The sequence below is a fragment of the Sceloporus occidentalis genome, unplaced genomic scaffold, assembly GCF_023333645.1.
Source record: "Sceloporus occidentalis isolate IW3139 unplaced genomic scaffold, rSceOcc1.0.p SCAF_7, whole genome shotgun sequence".
Classification (NCBI taxonomy): domain Eukaryota; kingdom Metazoa; phylum Chordata; class Lepidosauria; order Squamata; family Phrynosomatidae; genus Sceloporus; species Sceloporus occidentalis.
In genome coordinates, this window is record NW_028316987.1 from 11,770,299 (window position 1) to 11,790,792 (window position 20,494).

Here is a 20,494-nt window from a genome sequence, read left to right on the forward strand (position 1 = left end):
AGGTGAGAATTCTAACTGGGAGTAATCATAGATCAGAACTCTTACTCTTCATACTTTGTCATACCCACAGCCAGCACAGCTTGTTTCATGCATTCATGGATAATCTGCAGAAAATATATAATTGCCACAGGGTAGTACAACTCTTGGCTGACATGGTAAGGACAAGCTGGCTTACTTCATGCTGTGGCCGCCCCTCACTTCCATAAAACACACTTTAAACATTGTTTTTATTTACAAAGCTTTAATAGAGCAGAGAGGCACATGAAAAGAGGCATTTTCCAATACACAGGAAGAAGGATGGGGCAGGTAGCTGGTCAAAGGGCTTAGAAAGAGAAAAAGAACACCTCAAACTGTACAGATTGATTGAGTCATGATTTTCAGCTTTCAGGAGGAGGAATGTAATTTTGGAGGGGAGGCAAAAGAGTAAAGGACCACCCTTAGAACTCTTCTCTAGCTTATCAGTCTGAATGTGGCTCAGGTTGCTGGTTCTTGGGGACCCTGTGCTTTCTCAAAATGTATCTGCCCCAGTGATAATGCCTTCAGGTGAAAGGTGGTTCCAGATGAAGTTTTTATTGTGAAACCTCCCTGCTTTGTTCACAGAATTTTACAGATGACTGAGACAACGAACCCTGCTATTTGTGATTCTCCTGTGTTTTTCCACTACTTCTATCTTATTTCCTACTGCACAATACCTGAAAGATAGAAAGGTAGAATTGCTGTACAGTGTTATATTTAGATGGTGGCACTACAATTGTCTGGAGGCACATTAGCAACTAACTTATGTGGATAACAGTGTTGCTGTTGGTTTCACACACAACTATTGCAGAATTTCAGATCTCAATGGAGTTATTACCTCTAAAGAACTGCCATGGATGATAGCCAAAATGCATATATCCTGGGGTGGCCCACAACTTCAGCTGAAATTTCTGGACCTTAGTGCCACGGCCAAAATTCAGCAGCAAGCACTGCCTCCCCACAAAAGCACAACTTCCCTCCTTTAAGACAAATCATACAGAAAACATGTCGTTCCTTTCTAAGCTAGGAGCATGATTTTGCTTAAGAAGAATATGAGTGCTCCCTCTGCATCCTATTTTGCAGTAAAAATGCAGCTCTTTAAATCACCACTGATTTTCTGAAAGTTCAAAGGGTGCTTGTTTTAAAACCGGGGGCCACCCAAAGTGTAGTGATCGATTTGAAAGGAAGGATGCAAAACTGGGTGGGGAAGGTGTACTGTATGTTGTCCACTTCTGATCTAGAGTTGCCACTTTGGATGCAGGATGTGCAACCTGTAACATTAATCCTGAACAGATCATGGTGCAGAATGAAGTATCATAAAGTTCTGTCAAACTGGACAAACTGTCCTCCTTCATACCATCCCAGATTCAACCTGACAATCTACTCTGATCTAGCTCAGGCACTTCAGACAATCACCAACCTGAAGTACGTGCTCACAACCTGTGAATTGCAAGGCATACTAGAGATAGCCATCTCTGCCACCCAGCTCCAGCACTTGGCTATCATGTTTACCTCTGAGCATAGAGGTGTCATTCCTATCTTCGCTGCCCACCAGGTTTCCTTTCACTCTCCCTTGTTCCTCCCTTTCTCTCTACTAAATAATTCACTGAACACAAACCAAACACTGCCAAAAGAAAGACAAATTTGGAACAGAAAAGAGGATAAAAGAGAAAAAATAGTTGTTAAAGGAAATAATTTGATTCGACTTGATGAAAAATGAGAGTTCTCCATCAACAGGACAGCTCCCAGCTCAGCCCTTCACTTCCTGTGCTAGGTGGTAGTGTGGATTGGAGGTGGGGAGGAACGGTTTTCCAGGTTAACAGCACGAGGAGGTCTCTCTTCCCAACTGGAGTGACTCAGTTCCATGACATGATCTACACCAGAAGAAAGGGGAGAAACAATTTTTAAATATATGTTATCCTCAAATTTAGCATATCCGCTGCATCTGCACTACAGAAACAAAGTGGACACCCCTTTAACTGCCATGGATCAATGCTATGGACTCCTGGGATCTGTAGCTTGCTGTAGGCACCCGAGCTCTCTGACAGAGAAGGCTAAATATCCCACGAAACCACAAATCCCAGAATACCACAGCACTGAGCCATGGCAGTTAAAGTGGAGTCAAACTGCATTGTTTCTGCAGTGCAGACACAGCCTGAATCTCAAAAACTCAAAATAATGTCTAATGACTTTCAATGCAATGGTTTTATTTCAGGGAGCCCTTGGAACATTTTCTTGTGATACAGACATTTCAGTAATAATACTGAGTAGTTACAACACAAATCTCACTGGATGATTTTGGGCCAGCCCTATCAATCACACAGTTAATCTGCTTCATGTATGTTGATCCCATATACATAAATTGAGCAACAGCAAATTATTGTAGCTTTGAGAGTTGAATTTGACAACTGAGTTGGTAGTGACACAGTTCTTTCACTTATCGTTTGTACCACTGGACAATGAGGGCATTTGCACTTTTGATAAGTCCAGTAGCAGAGTATTCTTGCCGCTGGGGCCAAGGTGGTCTATGGATTATGTAGCTGGATTTGGTTCCAAGCCTTCCTGGTTGCAAGACTCACCTTTACCACCAACACATAGTGTGGGCATGTTGCTGTCTCAGACTTTCTTTTCTTGTTCATAAAAATGGAAATAATAGAGACCTCCTTAAAAAACACTGTTGTACGGTAAACACACAACATAGATGATAAGTGCTTTTGCAAAACTAGAAATGCAACAGATTAGCCATAGGTAAGGACTAGGCCTAGTACAGGTTTATCTCAGTTAGCAAAGCCTCTGATAAAGAAGCTTCTTTTTACCAAGTCTTTTTATGGAAGAGCAGTCCAGCCTTTTTCTTCCCTGTCCTCTGTCTTGCTGGAAGTTGTTGTTTCCCTCCAGCATTGGGACTGGGAGGATGATGAAGGAGGGCTGGAGCAAGGCAGACTTGCAGTGTTGGGTTGCAGCAGTGAGTTTACAGTAAACAAAACACTACAAACGGAGCTAGGAAAGAATTGGATTCTACTCTAGGTGATCTTACTATGGCTGTATGTTCTTATGTACAACAGGTGAAGTAAACAGTTGCCTCCAGTACCACTTACTGTGATGCTAAGCAACTCAGAGATAGAGCTGCCATCCACCAACATTACCTGTCATTGGTGGGTCTCCCTGACCCAAATCCACCTCTTTCTCTTGGTTCTGTTGCTCCTGGGGTTCTCCACCCTCAGCTTCACCTTCTGTTTTCTCTGATTCATTGGGGACCTCCTCCACAGATCCAGCAAAAGATACTTTCTGACCACCTGGAAGGATCAAATTTCATAGTAACAAAAAGCAAAGGAAAACGTATTCACATAGAATCCTTCAGAGCGATAATGGCTACAAGCATCAGAGATCAAGCAAGGGCATTCATACTTCACTGTGAGCATCTTTTAGAATGTAAATATAGCTTGGACAAAAGTTGCCTTGAATCCCATTTAGAGAGACAGGTGGGCTATAAATCCAATAGATAGATAGATAGATAGATAGATAGATAGATAGATAGATAGAGTTCCTTTTTGAGTTTATGGCTGTTCAGACTGTGGGAATTGTAAACCATAAAAGTAACTTTGCCAAGCTCTGGGGAAAAAATAACCATTTCCACTTAAGAGAATGGTTTTATGATTCTACTCATGCCTCCAAAAGAAGAAAAATTGATGTTTTAAGCGCCAGCCTTAACTTTTGCATCATGTACTTAGTAAACAGATGTATGCTAAGTTTCCATCTTTATGTGTGTGTGAAATGAATGGGGAAGTCCCACAGACATTCTTATGTCCCTGGGACATTATCCTAGAGGCCATAGGAAAGATCGGCTCTCCCTCTTCAACATCACAAATTCAAGACTGTGACAAAGCTTCAGCAATGTCAGAGCATTTTCACCTTGCCTTATGATTGCCCTATTCAACTCTGCAGGTTCTTTAACCTTTGTTTTTACAGAAGAAAATCCATTGAATTCCATAAACTCTTGCTTATTGGGAGTGTGTGGCAAAAATTTAACTTCAAATCAGCTCTATAATATATAGCATTGATTGATATTGCCCTTTAAGAAGATGAAAGCAATGCATAAACATTATTTTAGATCTCTTTACACCCACCTTCTCTTGTTCTTAATATCTCCATATGATTCACATTTTGATTATTCTCTTCATAGATTATCCAATGATATAAAAACTGTAACAGGCAGGAGGCAAAAGAGCCTCCAACATCCTTAGAATGTAGTTGCTGTTTGCTATCATATACAGTAAATCTGGACAGAGATTTCACAAGATGAAGCTGAAATGAGGAGAAGCAACAAGCGAAGCCAGACTACATGAAGCTGAGTCATACCAGTGCGCTTCTCTTTCTCTAGCACACACACACATAGCAGCACTTCTCATGCAAAGACATCACAACCCATGCAGTAGTGATTCACACACACAGTCACAGCAGCTCCCCGTCTCCACCTGCTGTCTTCCACAACGGCCAGCAATCTGCTTGGTGATAGCCACTTTGCTTTTGGAAAGCTGTCTCTGTCTAAAAACCTGAATCAAGAAGCAGTTGCTAAATCACTTGCCCTCAAATAAATATCAGACTAAAATGGAAATTTTTGAAACTTTAGATAATTACAGCAGATTTTCACAAGCAAAAGGAACACCTGCGTTAACACTGACTTAATAATAATAATAATGTAAACTGCCCAATGTAATGTAAAGTATGTAATGTATTCCCCCATGTGATAGTCTAGTATGTTCTAGATGCAAGAAAAAATTGTAGAAAGCATAAGATCCCTAGACTGAAACAGGCAAAAAATTAAACTGTTCCAATCCAGCAGTTCTTCAGCAAAAAATTCTAAAATTTGACAGTATTATACCCCTCTCTACCCAACCCAGGAATATTCTCTATGCCAAATGATGTGCTGACAGAGGACATCCACTTGATTTTATAATAAATCAAGATTTTAGGTTTTATAAGAAAACTGAAAAAGTCGGCTGCGTTAGCTGCACAGCTATTCTCACAGCTATATAATACCATCTTTGACCTCGTTCTCTAAGTCTCCTTGAATCAACCCTTTCTTACCAAACCCCTCTTGTTGTTATAGGGACCCCACTGTGCTGCCATTTTAAATGTCCCAGTTGTGCTTATTTACAGTCCCTATTTTTTTGTATCTATCCCTAGTAAATCACTGGCTCTATTTTGCCTTTGTTGGATGTTTTATTAAAGAGTCCCTAGGACCTAGCTACATATCACATTAAATTAGTTCCTGGCAGCATTGTAGGACATATATGGCATCACATCTGAAAACAGTCCATCAAAATGCCTTGTAAAATTCCCTTTAATTCTAACTTTGACTAGAAAATATTACTTGCTACACCCTCCTAAAAATGCTATTCCTACTGGTTATGTTACTTTTAAAATGTGATTTTGTTATGCCCCCATTGCCAAATAAACCCTTGTAATGTGCTAAGTAGCTGCATTATTTGTGACTCCTTGACTTCCATTTTCTCATTTAATCCATGACTCCCTTGTGATGGGACCTAAAAACGTTTTACACTACACAATTATAACACTTTAACTGTCATAGCAACATCCTATAGACTCCCGGGACTTGCACTTTGGGGAGGCACTACAGATCTCTGGCAGAGAATTCTAAATGCCCCTCTCTAAACTGCAAATCCCAAGATTCCATAGGCTGTTGCAACAGAAGTTAAAGTGGAAACATAGTGCTAGAACTACATACTGTAGTGTGAAATAGCCCATTGCTGAAAAGCTTTTCTGTGGAGAACCTTTTGGAATAATTCTCATCATTCTGACTATCCATTGTCTCCTCCAGAACAGGAAGGCAATGAAAGGGCTCCTTTCATGGATAAACTTTGGGTGAACAACGAAGGCTACTTGAGCTCCTGCATGTTTTTTGGTTTCTTTTTTTGTAATCTGAATTGTAGGGTCATTTCTCACTACAGTTATGGCACTTTGACTCCACTTCAACTGCATGGATCCATACAGTTAAAGTAAAATCAACAGTATTATAACTGTGGGTTTTGAAAGCAGCCCTCATTTGCCCCTGAACCTCATCACTCTTTGGCCCTACCTTCTGGTTTCCAGCTCCTGCTGCCCATGTGTCCCAATCCTGACACTCTACCCTGCAGAGCAAATTGTAAGAAAAGGGAAGCCAAATCTCATTACAGCCAAATGGGAGTCTTCCCCCAGTCGCCAATTGGAACATTTACTTTGCGAGTGGTAATTCTGTCAAAACTCTGGTAGAAGCAGAAACTGGTTTAACTTCCTATGTGTACACATTATGATCCGAATTCAACATGGAACCAACTGCTCTTCCCATTTCAGGTTGAGTCTCCCTTATCCAAAATGCTTGGGATCCGAAGTGTTTTGGATTTTGGATTCTTTTGGATTTTGGAATACTTGTACTCCCATATACATACATAATGGGATATACTGGAGATGGGGTTCAAGTCAAAATACACATATAAGCCTGAACATAATTTTATACAATATTTTAAATAATTCTCTACATGAAACAAAGTTTGTGTACACTGAACCATCAGTAAGCAAAGGTGTCACTACCTCAGCCATCCATAAAAAAGTTTTGGACGTTGGAGTGTTTCAGAATTTCGGACAAGGGAAACTCAAATTGTACAGTGGGCCCTTGGTATCCACTGGGATCTGGTTCCAGGACCTCTGTGGACACCAAAATCCATGGTTGCTGAAGTCCCATTATGTGCAATAGTGTAGTAAAATGGTGTCCCTTATAAAAAAAAAAGTACCATTTACCAACAAAAATTTACTGTCTGAAATTTTATTACACTTGGCCTTCCTTATCCACAAATTTTTTATCCATGGATTCAAGCATCCATGGCTTGAAAAAAATATTTTAAAGTATAAATTCCACATAGCAAACCTTGATTTTTCATTTTATAAAAGGGACACCATTTTGCTCTGCCATTATATTTAATGGGACTTGAGAATCCACAGATTTTGTTATCCACAGGGAATCCTGGAACCAACCCCAGTGGATAGCAAGGTCCCACTGTATTATTATTTTGGAATATTTTCAAACCATGGATGGTGAAATCTGTGGATACAGATGGCTGACTGTACTTTAAAACAAACCTCAGATGGTGCTATAGCCAATATATTTAACATCTAATCTAGCTATATCCACAGTGTGGAGTTCTGGTATTACTACTCTTCCTCTTATTAGGATATTCATAAATTAAATGTGAGTAGGGACATATGTCTTAGTTTTTAGTGTACATGTAGGTAAATGTAAAGCAGGTTAACATTAAAGCACCATACTGTACATAATACCTGCCACTTCGTGCACAATAGCTGATGAAGTATGTTTTGAATAGTTCATACCATAGTCATATGGTCAAATACTTCCAATATTTTAGCGTAGCTTCATTAAAAATAACCATCAATCTCTTGGCATTTAAATCAGTCAGTAACAGGACTATAAACAGCACAGAACAGGCAGTGTAGTATCTCAACATTATGTAACAGTGGAGGGAGTGGGGTTACTGAAGTGTTCCATGATATGAAAATATTTTTCCCCAAACATGAGAATAAATAATATTACAAACATGTGCCTCATCCTGGAAACATTGGAGGATGAATAATTTATCTAATTAGTACATTGTTCTTGGGGAAGTTAATTTTTTAAAAGCCAAACACCTTTGTGGACATCTAGATCATGAAGTGTGCTTCAAGGCACCTTAATGAAGTTCAGTTAACTCTAGGGCTTCCTGCACCCACCCACTCACAGCGAGCCTGGCTGAATGACAGCATAATGATTCTGGAGGAGGACTATATGAATGTTGCACAGATATAGCACACTGATAAAGAACAGAGAGCTCGAACATGTTCTCTATTAAAAAAAGCATGCACACATTATGCTGTCATATCAGGCAGTACATCTGCTGTTTGCATGTGTTTGTGGAGAGGGAGATTCACTGGTGGTATCGTTATAGTTCCATATTATCATAATTCTCCACCAAAGAATCCCACATTCTGCACTTTAAAAGTTAATTTCTCTGCCCTATATATACTATACAAACGTGCACAAATTAACTAATTTTTCATTATCACAGAAGTCATCTCCCCTTCTAATAGCAAACTCAGGTAGTGAATGATGACAGAATTATAGCCAAGGGTGGATCAATGACAAACCAGAAAAAATTATCATTATGTTCAGGGGAACCTCAAGGTTTGCAGAGTTACACAAATAACTGTTTTTGTAGAGGGGGAAAGAGGGCGAAACATTCACCAAAGAATTCAATGAGAGAATTCAACAACCCCATAATGTTTTTACCTGAAAGAACACCTCTCTAGGAATCTCTAGGTCCTCCAGTACACCTCTGTGGTCAATATCTGCCAGAAATTGACCACAGAATTGTGCTGGAGGAGTTACAAATGCCTGGTGGAGTGTTCTGTCTAGGAATCTCTAGGTCCTTCAGTGCGACTTTTGATTAAAGTTGACCACAGAGTTGCACTGGAGGACCTAGATATTCCTAGAGAGAACATATTAATAAAATGTGTGAATAATGAAATCCTCAAAAGTGAAAGCCACAGTGTGGAGGTATGAGTGTATCAACCAGCGGTGTGAAATAAAAGGGAGACTGGTTTGTGTTGCTTTAATTCTAAAGAGAATTGATGCAATGCCTTTCAGGCGAGAACAGGGACGTAGCCAGGATTTTAGGAAGGGGGGGGGGCAGACTAAGTGCCACCATTATAATGGGGCTTGGGTGCAGCGGCGCAGCAGCACACACCATTCATTTTTCTATTGGAAGGGGGGGTCTGGACCCCAAGATCCCCCCCCCCTTGGCCACGTCCCTGGCAAGAAGACACATGGCAAAATTTTGATGGGCTTCTCACTTGCTCCATTTTTAGGTGGTTGAATGACTGCCAGTTTGGAAATGAGATAGGTTCACTTCAAAATAAGGTATTGGAATCTGCATATGCAAAGAACTCTAGGTACAAAATGGCATTTAAGATTTTTTTTAAAAAAATTAAAAGTTAGAAGTCACCAAAAAGACCTCATGAAGTTTCCAAGGTCTTTGATCTTCCAGTACTATGGAGGTTTGAAAGCACAGCTATAAGAGGATAGCATATCATTGTTTGGATGGAGAACCTCCAAATTCATAATGAAAAGCAAAGATAGGAACTCATTTTGCTGGAATACTTATCTCTGTTTCATTCTCTCTCTTCGACCCCCCCCCCCCACCTGCCCAATCACAGCTATGTTAAAATCCTAGATTTCTCTCTGGTTTCTTGTGGATAGATCCCACTTCTGTCCAGGGGAAAGGAGGAGAAGGTCTAAAGTTAGGCAAACTATCCGATCTAAACATTAAGACTGTGGTTGTACGGAGCTGATAAATGGAACAGTGAAGGTGTCAGCTAAGGAGAGGAAATAAGGAAAATGCAAGGACAGAGACTGTTTGATGCCCTACGAGTTTATGCTATACTAAAGGAGAGTTTCCATGTCAGATATATAAATCTTGAAGTTAAAAGAACTCCCCTCTCCTACACCTATGGAGGGATCTATATGGGGTTGAAAAGTCCCACTGAAGTCTTCCAAGTAGAAATCTATAGGATTGCACTGTGTAAAGCAGAGATAATGCTGAGAGGTGCACACAAATAAGATGGAGAGATGGCAGTGTTTAAAATATGAACACATTACAAATGAACAATTTGACAAGATATTTGCACCTGTCCATATCCACATATATTAGTGTGTGTGTGTGTCTACATATATTAGTGCATGTGAATATGTATGTGTATTGAAACAGAATAAAAATGTTTCTTGGAAAAGCACCTGTGCAGTGCAATTTTTTTCTTAGAAAAGCAACAACAAAAACACCGTAGCTGCAACTTATCCTAAACCATCACAACAATACAGGATTTCATCTTAATGAGAGGCATGCATATTGCTGGCATGGTCTCTTACTCCAGTTTTTACACTGGCATGTGGCTCATAAAAACCAGTTCCCACCTGGATTAAAAACACTAGTGTGGCAAGCCAGGGGCTGACCTGGATCAAAAATAGACTAAAGAACATTCAGGAGAAGCTCAGAACATGCTGTCATATTGATTCTACCGATACATCAATTGACATTCACAGCTTGCAGTCAGTCCTGACCCTCAGCTCATGCTGGCTGGAGGACTCTAATTTTTCCATCTCTGCCTTTACCACTATACAGTATAGCAGAGGAAGATTTCAGAATGAAGGGAAAGAGAAATGATATGAATGAAGAGAAAGAGAAAAATATATCTTCTACAAGTCCCCCCCCCCCACCATCCCAAATGGTACAAGGTTTAGATTCCTGTGCTGAGAGATGGCTATAGGCTGGGGATACACTGCAAAACTTTGTTGTAGGGCATTGACAGTATATGCATAGCTTTGTCTACAATTCTGTGACCATGCAACTTGTTGATGACACTCCACTTCCACTCGCTTTAAAAACTCTCATTTGCCTTTGCCAGCATTGGAATCCTTCATCTCCTTCCCAAGCTATACATCCCTTAAAATGTCATACTGTAACACCCAAGGTTACCTTTCCGTTTCTGTGATTTGGAGAGAGATGGATAGACAGGTTCTTTGGGCTTATTTTCCAAGACTTCTCAGGAAATCATGACAAAGATTGGAAAAGGAAGGTGGGAAGACAGACAGAAAGAGAAGAAAAAGGAGGAAAAATTCAAGGCACGTCTTCTCTCAAACCAGCACCTTTCTACAAAGGTAACAATAACATATTTCCTGACAAGTTAAATGTTGTGCATCTTTTTCACTCTTCCTCAGAAGCATGAGGTTGGCTCTCTTTCCTGAGCCATTGCCATTTCTTCAGTGCCCCTCTGCCTGAAAGTTAACCCCACTGATCTAGATTGCGCAGGTGGTATGCGCAGAATCTGGCTTTATCATTGGTTAGAAAAGTTTCTTTTCTAAATAAATAATCCTATGGCCATCTGGTTATTCTATGCCAGCATTTTCTTCTTCCTTCTTGAATGCCCCCCTCCCAACAGCCTTAACATGGTTTAAATCCATCTTGCCTATTCAAATGATTAATTATTTTCTTTAAGATTTGATACAAAGCTGGCTCCTTCTGCATTTCCCTAAAAGAAAGACCTTCCTTGCTACTTAACAATGTTACCTGGTGTGGGAACCTGTGATGGTCCAAATGTTGAAATAAGATTGCCATCATCTCTGAATATCTAGAAATAGTGAGCAACTGCAGAGAAGGCAGGAGCCATTTCTCCCCATGCCCCTCCGGCAGGCCACAGTGCCACCTTTCAGCATATTGAAAAGGACATAATATTACTTCTAGACACCATTTTGGCCTATTTTCAGTCTCTGGGGACTTTGGAGAGCTCTAGGAGGTGCGTGAGTTAAACCACCACATTTATGACAAGTTTAAGCCCGTGTTTTGGGCAAAATAATTGCCTGGAAATTGGCACAATTTTTGAGGTTTGGTGGGAGTCCATCAACATCTGGAGAGCCACTCTTGATGTAATTGGAACTCTTCCCAAGTGATGTTTAAAATGATTAGAAATAGCAAAAGGCAAGGTTCCCATACCTCTTGCAGTTGTATAGAAGAGGGAATTTGAGCATATCCAGTTTTTGAGGGCAGGGTGAGAAATGTTGTACCTGTGGGAATTCACTCTTTGTATTTGCATGTACCTTCAAGCCACCTGTCAACTCATGGTGACCCCGTGACTTTCATAGGATGTTCTTAGGCAAGTAATACCCTAAAGGCACCAGATCCTGTCTGATCATGGAAGCTAACTAGTGTCATCCCTGGTTAATATTTGGATGGGAGACCACCAATAATTTGCAACTGCACAATTCAAAAGAACTCTGTTTTTGACATTTGCTACACTGCTGATTGTTTTAACAACGTAACAGCTTACACATCAGATATGGAATTGGAAGAAGCTGTTTTCTTACCGGTGCATTGCCTTAGCAAGGCTGACTTGGAAGCTGTGCCCAATGGCTTCTGCCCCTTGGATACTGTAAGATATTATAAAGAAAGAGGAGCCAGGAAAGGAAGTCAAGGCTAAGATACTAATCTGCAAATCTGATGTCACCTCAACAAAAGATGGTGCAAAAGTGTTTTAGTTCAACACCATTTTGGAAAAAGAAAGAACTCAAGTATCTAGTCCCCATAACAATACAGTATAATCACCAACCTTTAATTTCTACAAATGTTTGTACAAATCCTAGTTACACTGACATGCCAAATAATGGTAATGGTAATTAATGGTAATGCTCATGATGGTGATGATGGTGATGATGATAATTCTTATTTCTTTCCTGCCTCTCCTCAAGGCGGGCTACAATGTATTAAAATACAAAACACAATTGGGGGGAAAAACCCCACATAAAACCAACAGTGAAAATATCATACTATAAAACCATTAAAGTGCACTAATATGGGTACATTCCTTAAAATTAAAAAGTCATGATTTAAAATAGACTGGGTAGGTCTGCCGGGAAAAATGTGTCTTTCATGTTGTTTTAAATGCTGTCAGCATTCAAATATGGCAGTATTCAGCTGTCATATTAGCACCAATTTTTTGTTTTCTCATGTTGCAATTGAAAAGAGTACCCTGCACCTAAATTCCATGACTCTCTGAAATCTGTAAACTCCACTTTTAAAGAGCAACCAACTCAAGTTTCAACCTTCTGCTCTGGGTAAAACATGGGAAAAGTGAATATATGTGGACAGCGGGACTGGGGGTGGGAGACAGAAGAATGCCTGGTATAGATGCCACCTCTCCCATCTTGCAACTTCTTCCTGCTGAGAAAGAAAGCTGGTTTCCTAGGAGACTGGCAGCTCCCTGCAGTGGGATAAGGAGCAAAAGTATGTGTGTGATGGGAGGAGAGGAACATTTACAGGTTTCTCCCTGACAGCAAAGGTGCTAAATGAAGGGAAATATATTCAGTACACGCAGTGCACCCCCAGAGAGTGGGATCCGTGGTGAACAGCAGGAAAAAGGCCTTTAAATAGAAGTGCATCACCACAGTAACAGCCCACCTGCCTGAGAACTACTTGACCTCAGGAATCAGCTCCCCTTCCCCATAACACCTTTGGAGAGATCACCTCCAAATGAAACTAATACGTGTATTTATTTATTCAGTTTATTTATGGCTTGAAAATGGGGAGGATTTTAGATATTCCAGGGACTTGTTTGTTTGTGGATTAAAAAAACCCAACAACAACAGTTGTTTTGAATTGAGTCAAAATTATCAGGTTGGCTATAAAAAAGGTGAAACATCTCCCCCTTCCCATCCTTATGTCCTTATAATTGCAGATCTGAGTTTCCTAATTAAGGAGATAACTCAGCCTTTTCCAACCAGATGTCCTCCATATGTATTGGACTACAACTCCCATAATCTCTCAGATATGCTGAAATAATTACTTTCTTGGATCGGACCATGGCGCTGTGTAGCACAGCATCCGGTTTCCAACAGTGGATAGCCATATGCCACTGTACATTCAAAATTGGGCTGTAAAGGTGCTGTCCATCCCCTCTGTTTGCACCCCAGCATTCAATAGATGGATGATGTCTCTAATAATGGATTTTCTTTTTTTAACTTCTCATGGTTAATAAGACTTGCTCTCTGTGAACATCCTTCTGCCACCATGACTAGATGAAATTTTGATCTGATGCACATGGGTCTTCCAATAGTTCTGGTGGACATGGGACCAAAACACACTGCAGAAATAATCCAGTCTGAGATCGCTTTAACTGCCCTGGCTCAGTGCTAGGGAATCCTGAGAACTGTAGTTTATTATGGCACTATGGCTCAGCCGCAGCTGTTCCATTTTCATCTTTGAAATGTTTGATGGTATGGAATTCTTTGACTGAGAATTCTAAACACACTTCCCTAAACAGCACTTCCATAACATGCAGACATTGTAGTAATGGAAGGAACCATACTTGTGTAGAGCGAAAGTTTCCTATGTCTCACCCCAAGGGAAGCAACTTGGGAAGTCAAGAAGCCACCAAGAACAAATCAACACCATAGTCTTCATGCATTCAAGAACTGTTAGATTCTAAATGACTTTGTCCTAATTGCTGCATAGCTGTTATGCGCTGAAGAAATGCATGCAGAAATAATTATATATAATTAAATACACAGTTAGCCTGCCCCTTGAACAGGCTTGCCTTCCATGGACTTGAGCTCACACGGAAGGCAAGCCTCAATAGAAACAATGGGGCATGCTATGAGAGCCTGACCAATTATACTTAATGGGATTTGAGCATACGCTCAATTCCCCTTACATGGGGAGGGGGGATCCAGAATGGATCTCCTGTGTAAGGGGTGGGCCAACTGTATATAGTTGATGTAGTGAGGCACTATACCCATTCATGTTGCCTGTTATAGCACTATGATTCCACTAACTGTGATAACAACCTCCATGGGGATTGTAGAATTCAAAGATACTGATTCTAAAGACTACAATGGCTGTATGTAGAGAGATATTGTAGCATCTTCAAGACTAACTGAAAGAAAGAGGTTGGCAGTATGAGCTTTCATAGACTTAAGTCTACTTCCTCAGATGCATTTGAAGAAGTAGACTTAAGCCAAGGAAAACTCATACTGCCAACTTCTTTCTTTCAGTTAGTCTCAAAGGTGCTACGAGATCACTTTACATGTGGTTTGTAGTTTGATGAAGCACCAGAAATCTCTGGCTGAGAATTCTACCCCCCCCCTCCTCCTTAAACTACAAATCTCAGGATTTCACAGGATCTTGCCATGACTGTTAAAATAGAATCATAGTGCTATAAGAGTATAGTGTAAAAGGGCCCCATATTTACCAAACAAAACAAGTGCCATAAAGTGTCAATTCAAGTTGATGTGCAGATAACAACAAGACCAGACTGGCTATCAGATAACCAACAGGAAGGCCCTGAAACAAATTAAAATTGAGATAATATGGCTGCAGAGAGCCTCCTTGAAATTGCCCATCTTCGCAAAGCCAACTGCAAGATGGAAGTTCTTTGCTTCCCCTTGCTGGCTCCACATCCTCTATCCCCCCCATCTCTCCTCTAGTCTGTTGCTATTGTCATTGTTGCTTTACTATCAGACTTACACAGGCCAGGCATCTCCCTCACGGTGTCATCTGAATCCTGAGCTTCTTCCTCTTCCTCTTCTTCGTCCTCTTCCTCCTCCTCCTCTTCCACATCCTCAGCATAGTCTTCTTCCATCCAGGAACTGTTCGATTCCAAATGGCTTTGCGCTAGGCGCTGTACAGCTGTTATGTATTAAAGAAAAAAAATAAGAGAAAAGCTTATGGAAACTCAAAGAGAAAGGGGATCTTGAAACTGGAGAACGTTGGCTTTCCTTTGGACACTTTAAATACGCTTTTCATGTTTCTAATTCTCTGGTGGTAAGGAAAGATGTACAAGCATGTCTAGTGAAAGTCCCAAAACCTTCAGAGTTTCTGAGTGCACAGTGAAGATTATCGTTTTCTAAATCCACAATTATAGTTATAAAACAGTGACTTAAGTGATACTTATCAAACAACTTTGCTTCCCACCCACAGCTGCTATGTCTACAATGCAGTGGTTAGGGTGTCCCTTTTCAGCGATGAGGGCACATCCACCAATGACCTATCAATCATGTGGCAGTCCCATTAGACTTCATGTGCAAAACATCACTTCCATACCAGTTGCAATATTGGCAATGCAATGTCACAGTCTCTCCCCCCCCCCCCCCACAAACACACTATTCCCAAGCAGCCTGATTTAATTTATTCTTCTATTTCTCTTCTTTCTTCTTTCTGAAAATTAAATCACATTAGGAGAAATCTAGAATTGTGTTAAAAAGTAAACAACAACAACAACAACCAACATCACCAAGGAAGAAAAGAAAAAAGAAAGCAGAGGAGGAGGAGATAATAAAAGAAAATGTGGATTTGCATACAATGTGTACCTGCCAATTAAATGCACAGGTGTCAACACAGAAATATAAACACAAGGCATCTCACTACAGAAGAAAGTGAGGAAGATTGTGACCAGGTGACTTGCTGTGTATGTATGTGCTTTCTATCCAAGTCTGCTATCCAGTTGCTAACTATGGGCAGATCCCTGTTCTGCTGTTCCTTCTTGGGATACTTGAACACTAAGATGGACTTGGACTGAACAGTCCTTTAAACAGAGGAAACCTTCAAGAGGACTGAAAAGAAGGACACACAACCACCTTGTTCTCTTTAGTTTGCTATCAAGACCTTGGCAGAGTTCCTGTTTCCCATGTTGACTATCATGTCAGCTCCAAAGCCTAAAGATGAGACCTTGTGGCTGGCAAAAATCAGTTTATCAAGGACGGCAACGCAGATAATCTTCTTTCCAAGTTCTTGATGCCACTGGCATGCTCTCTGCAAGAAGATACCTCTGACATCATGTCTGTTTCTTTTATAAAACAAGAATGGCAATAAGATGCTATGGACTCCCAACTGGCACCCATCCTAGTCCTTTGGCCTATCCTCACCTCCAGGCTGTTTGGGACAACAGAAGGGGCTTCAATGCTGGCTAGTAAGTGGCATGGTAAACATGGTCCGGTTTTAAGCCTGAACTCTGTAAGACCTATCCAAACTGTTGAGCCCATGTTGGCGGCGATGGTGGTAGGTTTCAGCACATTGGATAGTTCCTTTAAAGTTTAGACTAAACCTCAGAGCAGATTCAATGCCCCATTGGCATTTGAGCCACCAGCCAGCATTGAGAATCTGTTTGTTTAAATTGACTAGAAAAGGGCATGAAGGTAATGGGATCAGGGGAGGAGAGAAGAAAAGATAACCGTGTATTCATAATTCATAACACGAAATATCTTCAAAAAGCCAAATGACAAACAGAAACTCTGCACTCGTGTCTACTGAGTTGTTGTGTGGACTTTTATTTGTAGTATGATAGCATGGTTTAAAGGTTATAATAATTATCATATTAACTAATGAATAAACTAAAGGCAGTAGATATGTAAAGGAATCACAGTAAGTTATGCTGGAAGCTATTGTTTCCTTGTTCAGTAAGCAGTGTCTTTTTCTTTTTCTAGTTACATTTGCTGTTAGTCATATGTGTTTTTTCCTTGTATGTTTTTTAGATACAGAAAAATAGTCTGTGTCTGTATGCAGGCTGAGAGCCCATGTGGCACAGCGGTTTGAGCATTGGACTACGATTCTGGAGACCAGGGTTCAATTCCTACCTTGGCCATGAAACCCACTGGGTGACACTGAGCAAGCCCACTCTCTTAGCCTCACAGGAAGGCAATGGCAAACTCCTTCTGAATAAATCTTGCCAGGAAAACCTCATAATAGGTTTGCCTTAGGGTCTCCATAAATCAGAGATGACATGAAGGCACACAACACACACATGCATTTGCATGTTTGGTTGGTTGTTTTAATTAAAAATATTTTTAAAATATGCTAGTGTTGTTGTGCTTTCAAGTCCTTTCTTACTTATGGTGACTCTTAAGGTGAGCCTATCATGGAATTTTCTGAGGCTCAGAGTGTGACTTGCCTGTGATCACCAATGGGTTTCTATGGCCGAGTAGGGATTTGAACCCTGGTCTCCAAGCCAGAGTCCAGTGCTCAAACCACTATACCATTGGCTCCTCAACACAATGCTAAGAGCATACAATTCTTTCTGTTCCTTTGATGTCATGCATCTTCAAATCAAATCTGACTTATGGAGATCCTATCACAGGGTTTCCTTGGCAAACTTACCCAGAGGAGGGTTGCCATTACCTTCTTCTGAGGCTGAAAGAGTGTGACTTGCCCAAGGTCATCCTGTGGATTTTCACAGCTGAGAGGAGAACTGTAGTCTCCCAGAGTCATAGTCCAAGTCTTAAACCACCACATCACCCTGGCCCTCCTCCTGTTCCTAGTCACTCTAATGCTGTCTTCTAGCCAATCTCACCTTTCAGTTCTTTCAGGGATATTCCTTAGTTTATTTGCATTAGGTTGCTGACAACTTCATCCGTACCAATTAAAATGTTCCTAAACATTCCATGCCTTCAAAACTAATAGTTGGGAAGTTTGCTAATCGCCAAGGCTTTAAAACAGATCCTGACTTATCAGGGCAGCCTGAGACTCTCTGCAGGGAATCACATTAAACGCTCCCTGCAGTAAATACACCGTAATATCTGACAGACAAAACCTCCATTGACAGGATGAAAGAACATTAACAGAGGTTTATTTAAAAACAAGAGATTAGCAGCTTCTAGAAAGTACAGGTTCATAGAGGGGGGAGTATGGCAGGAATTTTCTCACAGCACCATGAACAGCTTACAGTCCTACTGAAATGTTTGCACAAAGGAGAAAAATAATTTCCTTGTTCAATGAACTTGGCAAGGACCTAGTCCATAGTGAGGAATGCAATTTGCCTTGTTGAGGAAGAAAAACAACCACAAGGGAGAAAGAGACAGTATCTTTCTTGTTGAGAGAAGGATATTTATTTGCTAGTGTCAGCTTCTTTCTCTAATACCTTCCAGCCTCTCTGCAACCACACCTTGCAAACAAAGAATTAAAAAAAGTCCCATTCTCCTTGTTTACCAAAGGTCAAACATCTTTTAAATTTCATCATTCGCTGTACTTTCAACTTGGTCATGCGTCAGCAATGATTTTATAGGGAAATTTTATGTGGGTGATTTGAAGCCAGAGTTTTGTATGCATACTGGCATATAAAAAGAACTCCATAGGACCCTTTGACACATTACAACCATGTTATGATCCCACTTTAACTGACATGGCAACAGCTGATGGAATCCAGACATTGGCAGTTTGTGTGTGGGTATGCCCTTTCCTTCCTCTGAAATATAGCCTACAGCACCTAGTATTTGTTGGCAATTGAGTGAGCCAGGGAACTCTAGTGGCTCACCAAATTACAAATCCCAGGATTTCATAGGATGCAGTCATGGCAATTCAAGTGGAATCATAGTGCTATAACTGTGTAGTGTGAAAGGGCCCCTACTTATCAATCATGATCATGATGACTGACAGGAGAAAACTGTTCCTGCACATCTTTAAGCAGGTGTATACAAGAAAAGATTTCTGCAGGCACCACAAGTGAGGTAGGAGTAAAAGAAGCGGGTGCCTTTTGAAACTCTTGCTTCTGAACATTTATTGAAAGACACAGGATCGTGTCCTTCCCTTCCCTTCCCTTCCTAGAATTGAAGAACTAAAGATGGTAGGGAACATGCTGGTAACCCCAAGGCTGGACTTGCTCTCTACATTGGGTTACCTTTGTACCAAGTTCGGAAACTTCAATTAGTACTAAATACAGCAGCCAGATTGATCGCTGGTACATCTACGAGTGAACACATCACACTAATATTAAAATCACTCCACCATCTGCCAGTTAGTTTCTGGGCAAAGTACAAAGTGCTGGTTATTTCCTACATGGTTTGGGTCCACGTTACCTACAGGATCACCTCCTTCTGTATGGTCTGCTCTATACACTCAAGTCCTGTGGGGGACATTTACTTTAACTGACCAGGACTAGGCTGCCAACTGTCACCCAGATGACCTTTTTCTCAGCTGCCCCTAGATTGTGGAATGACCCGCCGGGAGAGATTTGACAGCTAAACATGCTGCCTGAATTTAAAACAGTATTAAAGACCTATCTGTTCTGGAAGGCCTACCCAGTCAATTTTAAACTATGGATTTTAAATTTTATGTTAGATGATGGTAATGTGTCCTACGTTTATATATCTTAACCTATATATTTAAATAGTTTTATGTGTTTATTCAGCCTGGCAACTCTAGGCAACATCTTGTGTGTATGTGTTGTGTGTCTTTCAAGTTGTTTCTGACTTATGGTGACCCTATGGCGAACCTGTCATAGGGTTTTCTTGGCAAATTTTTTCAGAGCTGGCTTTCCATTGCCTTCCCCTGAGGCTGAGAGCAAATGACTTGCCCAAGGTCACCCAGTAGGTTTCATGGCTGAGTTGGGAATTGAACCTGGGTCTCCAGAATCATAGTCCAGTGCTCAAACTGCTATGTCATGTTGGCTGTACGGCAATATCTTATTCAAATTAAATAAAGATTTAAATAAAATATACCCTAATGCTTCATCCACTGTTCCAAAGTACAGTTGGCCATCTGTTTTCATGGGGGATCTGTTCCAGGGGTTGCACATATTCAAGCCTCATAGGCTTGAATGGGGTGCGCCAGCGTGTGCCATTGGACCCAGCACAGGTTGCCCCTCCGTGGGTAATTCAGGGTGTGGATCCTAGATCTGCAAGTTAGAAGGGGTGACTGTATAGTAATATTTTATTAAGTTTTGCTCAAAGGGCTGGAGAAACCCGAATTCTCAGTGCCAATATTCCCATAATCATATAGGTGCAGGGAAGTAGCAATGGAAGAAGGGCAAAAATTCTGCCCTGCAAGAATTGTCTCTTCCTGTAGGAAATTTTCTTTCAGTCCCCAAATTTGTATAATTCCAATAACTTAAAATGACAGTT

The 20,494-nt window shown here is 40.7% G+C and overlaps 1 protein-coding gene across 3 annotated transcripts in view; it reads right to left on the reverse strand.

Moving 5' to 3' along the window:
- Window positions 1-219: 219 nt before the first annotated feature.
- LOC149309190 (uncharacterized) overlaps window positions 220-20,494 on the reverse strand; it is a 58,646-nt gene continuing 38,371 nt past the window's right edge. Inside the window, exons 5-9 of one of the 3 annotated variants that reach the window (XM_089531913.1) lie at window positions 15,132-15,293; window positions 11,978-12,040; window positions 10,593-10,655; window positions 3,159-3,308; window positions 220-1,889 (exon numbers count right to left, since the gene is read on the reverse strand). In XM_089531913.1, the coding sequence (XP_089388039.1) occupies window positions 1,786-1,889; window positions 3,159-3,308; window positions 10,593-10,655; window positions 11,978-12,040; window positions 15,132-15,293 (542 nt within the window). In that variant the 3' untranslated portion in view covers window positions 220-1,785. The remainder of the gene's footprint in view (window positions 1,890-3,158; window positions 3,309-10,592; window positions 10,656-11,977; window positions 12,041-15,131; window positions 15,294-20,494) is intronic. The other 2 variants (XM_089531914.1, XM_089531915.1) reach the window with 2 other exon arrangements.